We start from the raw sequence: 5285 nt of genomic DNA, 5'->3' as shown, positions 1-5285 counted from the left end.
GCCTCTCTCTGTGATCTTGCTCTCTCTAACCTATGAATTCTATCTCTCACTCTAGCCATTCTGTTCAGTTTTCTCTAGTTGTCCCAAACCCTAATCACAAAACATGTTTAATTGTTTATATACCATATGTCTATGAACTGGGCTTCTAACTGGGGTAGCCATTTTCCAAGCCCATTACAACAATAAACTCACCAACCAATAATGTTAAGCCCATTACAAAATATCCAAAGACTAAATAATAAAAATTCAGCTTTTCAATCATTTTCATAAAAGGGAACTTTATTAAAATATGATTTCACTATTTTTTTTAACTTTTAAGTATTAAATATTAAATATTTCAATTAAACCTCCTATTTTTAAACGTTCTACACATAAAAAAACACGATCATTGAAGAGTGCAGGGCAGTTCAGCGGGGTTTTCTCAGTTTTTCATCAAACACAATCATGGCCGGCCCTGGGGGTGGGCGGGGAGTACCACCGGGCAGGGCCCGATATTTTGAGGGGCACATTTTTTATGAAAAAAACCTGATATGTATATGTAAAATATTTTTTTAATCGGGTACATTCATACAAACAACCACATAGGCCCCCTTACAAAACTAGTCTTATGGTTTAGATTAGTTATTAACCCCTTCGGCATTAGGTTTAGACCTTTAGTGAGTCAAATACCCAATTTCGTTAAGGTCTAAGGGCACATTTTTTTCGAGCTTAGACAGGATACACGAATTCTTAGGGCCGGCCCTGAACACAATTGATGCTATTTATTTAGTAATGATACGGTCCACCCACTGAAAGTAAATGGCTTGAACTCGATTATAAAGTTGGTTGGAACAGCTTTTAATCATCACATTCATTGTTTTAACTGTGAGCAACTTATTATTATTATTATTATTATTATTATTTGACTGCAAAACACTAGAATTATTAGTCTGGGTCGTTTAAGGGAACTTTCAAGTGATTAGTATCTAATAACAAGGGTACAAATATGATCATTAGTATATAGGATTAGTTTTGTAGCAAATAATTTTTTTTCATGTGAAACATATGATGGATAAGTATTTCAATATGAGCTATATGCGTCTCCGTTCTTTAAATTATAAGTGTATTTATACGCACTGTTTTAATAGTTTAGACACATAATAATAAACTCATGGTTTGTTCATGCGTTATGCCTAGGCTCCTTGACAACTTAGACTGGAGGCGTCTATGAGAATTCACGTACCCTGTTCGAGCTCGAAAAAATTTGTCCTTTCGTAACGTTTTATTATTATTTAAAAAAAAAATCAAATTTGTATTGGGCTCAATAAACTAATTCCAAGTGGGCTAAATTCTAAACCATAAAACATACTTGTAAATGGACCTATATTGGAATTGGTATGTATTTACTATTTAAAAAAATAACATATGTATTTACTATATATATATATATATATACACACACATATATATAGAGAGAGAGGAAGGTTAACGTACATTACGGCTTAACGTACATCACGTACGCGACCAAATTACGCACGTTCATTTGAAAATCACGCACGTTATAAACTCAAAAAATCAACATGCGTGATTAGTTCATATAACATGCGTGATTATATCAAATTTTCATTTAGCCTGGGTTTGATCAATTTCATCGAATTGGGTTCAAATTTCTTTTCGTTTCACTTCAAATTGGCTATTGTTCGGTCCATTTCATCGAATTGGGTTCAAATTCATCGTTGATTTTGAAAAGTTTCATCAAAATATCGACCGTCGAAATCAAACCGTAGAACAGAGGATGAAGAAAACATGACCAATCTTTGATTCGGACCGTAAAACAGAGGATGAAGAAACATGACCTAGCTTTGATTCAGATCGTAGAACAGAGGATGCATGACCATGACCAAGCTTTGATTCGATTAGAGTCAGATGGCAGTAACAGTGGTTTCAGATAGAACAAGGGATGCGATTTTTGAACTAGGAGGTAGGGGATGCGTGATAATGTGCGTGATTATTTGTTTCAACATGCGTGATTAGGTTTTGTTGAGTTTATAACGTGCGTCATTTTAAAAATAACGTGCCTAATTTGGTCACGTACGTAATGTACGTTAAGCCGTAATGTATTTTACACTTTCTCTTTATCTCTCTCTCTCTCTCTCTCTCTCTCTATATATATATATATATATATATATATATATATATATATATATATATATATCCAAAATAACAAACATCACTATGTTGCACAACTACCCTAAATTATAGGGACGGGAAAACTAGCTGTATGAACTGCAAGAAGTCAAGGTTGACATGTTCTATCAATAATTTATATCTCTTGTACAACTAAATAGCTATTTTTATACATGTGACAAAATATGAATTGAAGATCTAACTTTTTAGTTTATTATAGTTTTGAATCAACTTTCAAGAATTACACTCAGTGTTCACTCAATCACTCATGGGAAAAAAAATTTTTTATCATTAACGGAAGTTAAAATTACACGATCATTGCTTCTAGTTTCGGTGTTCAACAATATATTTTTATCATTAATGGTCAGAAACAATATTTTCAGAGAGACAAAGAAGCCGTAATCAAGGTTTTTAAGGTTTTGAGGTTGTGTATAAGGTTTCTTCGGTTATTATAAGGACTTTTATGACACTAAAAACATAGAGAAGGAACCAAGTTTATCAACAACCTTTGGATCTCTTCATTAGAGTCGTTAGTCGTTACACACCATCAATTTCAAAAAAGACCACACCCCACACCATCTCAACCCCATACCACATCTTAACTCGATCACCATAAGTAGGAAGACCCCTAATAGCCACACTGGGATGTTTTGGCAGCGCAAAACACCCCAAATTAACGACTCACAATTCCATTTAGTGAGAAGATGGGGTTTTGAGTGGCGCTAGGTTGCTTTTACGATAAAACTAGGACGTGGGGGAGGCAAAGAATTCGATTGTTACATGCCAATATAGGTTTTCAAGTGGTGGTGGCCTTAGTGGAAGTCGAAGAGGAGCGGCATCCATGGCGTCTCTAATAATGCATTATAATAGTTATTTCTAGGGATGATCTCGGTACCGAAAATACCAGTACTGAAAATCGCCAAATATGGGTACCTGTAGCGAAAATGTTCGGTACGGTACAGTACTAGTATTTGTGTGTAAAATTCGGTAAAATAACGGTATCATGTCGAACCGAAAATACCAGTACCAAAAGCGCCAAAAAGTGAGTACCAAATCGGTACCAAAAAAAATTCGGTACAGGATATTCGGTACCGCTTCTGGTACCACGTCTCAAATGCTCATTCCTAGTTATTTCTTAAAAACTTGAGAGAAACTTTAACACTGGACCAAACATGTTACCCGCAAGCAAAACCGTACTTATAACTTTTAAAAACATTATTTTAACTAGTTTTACACCCGTCCCAATCGCTAGACCCGACCCATGTTCTCCTACACATAATTAGGGATGAGCACGGTACCCGTTCGTTACCAAACTCTCCAAAAGTGGGTATCGGTACCGAATATACCCGGTACGGTATGGTTCGGTACCGTACCAGACCGGTATCAAAAATGTCAAAAGTCGATACCGAATCAGTGCCGAAAATGTACCCGGTTCGATAAATTCGGTACCGGTACGGTACCCGATACCATTTGCTCATCCGACACATAACCTTGGCCCATGACCATGATTTTGCCTACATCTTTTAAACCATCAATGATTGGATCTAAATCAACTAGCCCGATTTGGGCGTTTCAGACTTCTCCAGTCTGTAAACATGTGTGGCCCAATTACAGATACATGCATTGCTATTGCTTTGCTATTACTATCAAAGTACAACATCTACTGCACAATGCACTCTCAATAATTGTACGATACAACCCCTAATGCATGATGTACAACTCATTCATGCACAATTCATTACCATCAAAGTACATCATATGCATGATGTACACTCAACAAATGTAAGGCAACAAAACCAAGGTACAACCTTCAATGCATGATGTACAAGTCAATTAAGCATGTTTGTTTATTATCAAAGTACAACATCTACATCATGATGTACACTCAATAATTGTGTCTCAAGGTACAACCTCCAATGCATGATGTACAAGTCAATTAAGCACAAAGGTTTACACATAAAACTGTTATACATGGCCAAATCAAATCAAAATTACATCCAGATCTTATTTTCACCAAAACTAATAATATAAATTTAATTAGCTCATATTAAAATCATAATAACAATAATAATAATAGCTCTTTACTAAAATAAAAATAACAACCACCAGCGTTCAACGACGGCAGCGCGTGATGGCACTGCAGCCGCGCGTGTAGGGATTAGCCTGACCGCCAGACCGGCAATTGTAATACGACGCGCCGCGACGCGAGCACGGAACATTATTCTTACTCAGCGCACCGTAGCTAATGTAACGCCGCCTGGTGGCTAAAATGCGCCGGTTGCTTTCACTGTCCATTGCGAACTCATCATCGTCAAATTCCAGATCTGCGCCTTCAGCTAAACACTCCGCCGTAGATCCGCGGCATCCGGTGGCCGGAAGCCAGCTGATGCGGTGGTCACCGGCGGCGGAAACGGCGGGGAATGAGAGGGAGATGGTGTGGAGGAGGAGGATTGTGGCACAGATTAGGAGTAGATCGGTGGATTTTGACATTTTTGAGAGGTTTCTCTCTCTAGATTGGGGTCTTTGAGGTGTTTCTCTCTCTCTCTAGGTTTTGAGAATTTTTGTGGTTATGGGAGAATGAAGAAAGGTGACAGGGTTGATGAGAGATGTGAAATGAGGGTTTTAAAGTGATGAGATTGTTGAAAGATGAGGATGTTTATGTTTTTACCCTTGAAGTTTTGTGTTAGTATTGTTTAGGCCCCTTGAGTTGTTGTGTTTTTTAGGTTGTGTACCAAGGTTGAATGGTTATTTGTTACGGTTATCTCAACAAACCAAAATATGACCAATTTGGTTTACACAACCATTTTCAAGTTTAACTTTAAACTATTTAAACAGTTTTATATTATTTTTTGTTTAAAGTTTATTTTTCTATTTCAACCCCAAAGGAAAATTACATCAAAATAGAAGGCAAACGAGCAATAAGTTGCACCGCTGACCCCCCTTTGGATGGCAAAATTAAGTCATTTAAACTATTAAACTGTGAAAACCAAAACTGATGGGAATACCTAATTTCTTTGGATTGAATAGTTCGATTTTAATTATTTATAAACACTCTTAATTCTTCTTGTTGTATAATGTTACATGGAAATAATAATCTGGGATGTGAATACCAATGACCC

General features: G+C 36.6%; 1 protein-coding gene across 1 annotated transcript; it reads right to left on the bottom strand.

The window, feature by feature from the left end:
* Positions 1-3989: 3989 nt before the first annotated feature.
* Positions 3990-4769, bottom strand: LOC110901636 (rapid alkalinization factor). The gene has a single exon (XM_022148448.2). It carries the CDS (start codon positions 4654-4656, stop codon positions 4279-4281), a length of 378 nt encoding a protein of 125 aa, XP_022004140.1. The 5' UTR covers positions 4657-4769; the 3' UTR covers positions 3990-4278.
* Between the last annotated feature and the right edge of the window lie 516 nt (positions 4770-5285).

This window comes from Helianthus annuus, chromosome 13 (assembly GCF_002127325.2).
Source record: "Helianthus annuus cultivar XRQ/B chromosome 13, HanXRQr2.0-SUNRISE, whole genome shotgun sequence".
Lineage (NCBI taxonomy): Eukaryota > Viridiplantae > Streptophyta > Magnoliopsida > Asterales > Asteraceae > Helianthus > Helianthus annuus.
The sequence above is the reverse complement of the archived record's forward strand: the minus strand, read 5'-3'. Positions and strand labels throughout refer to the sequence as shown.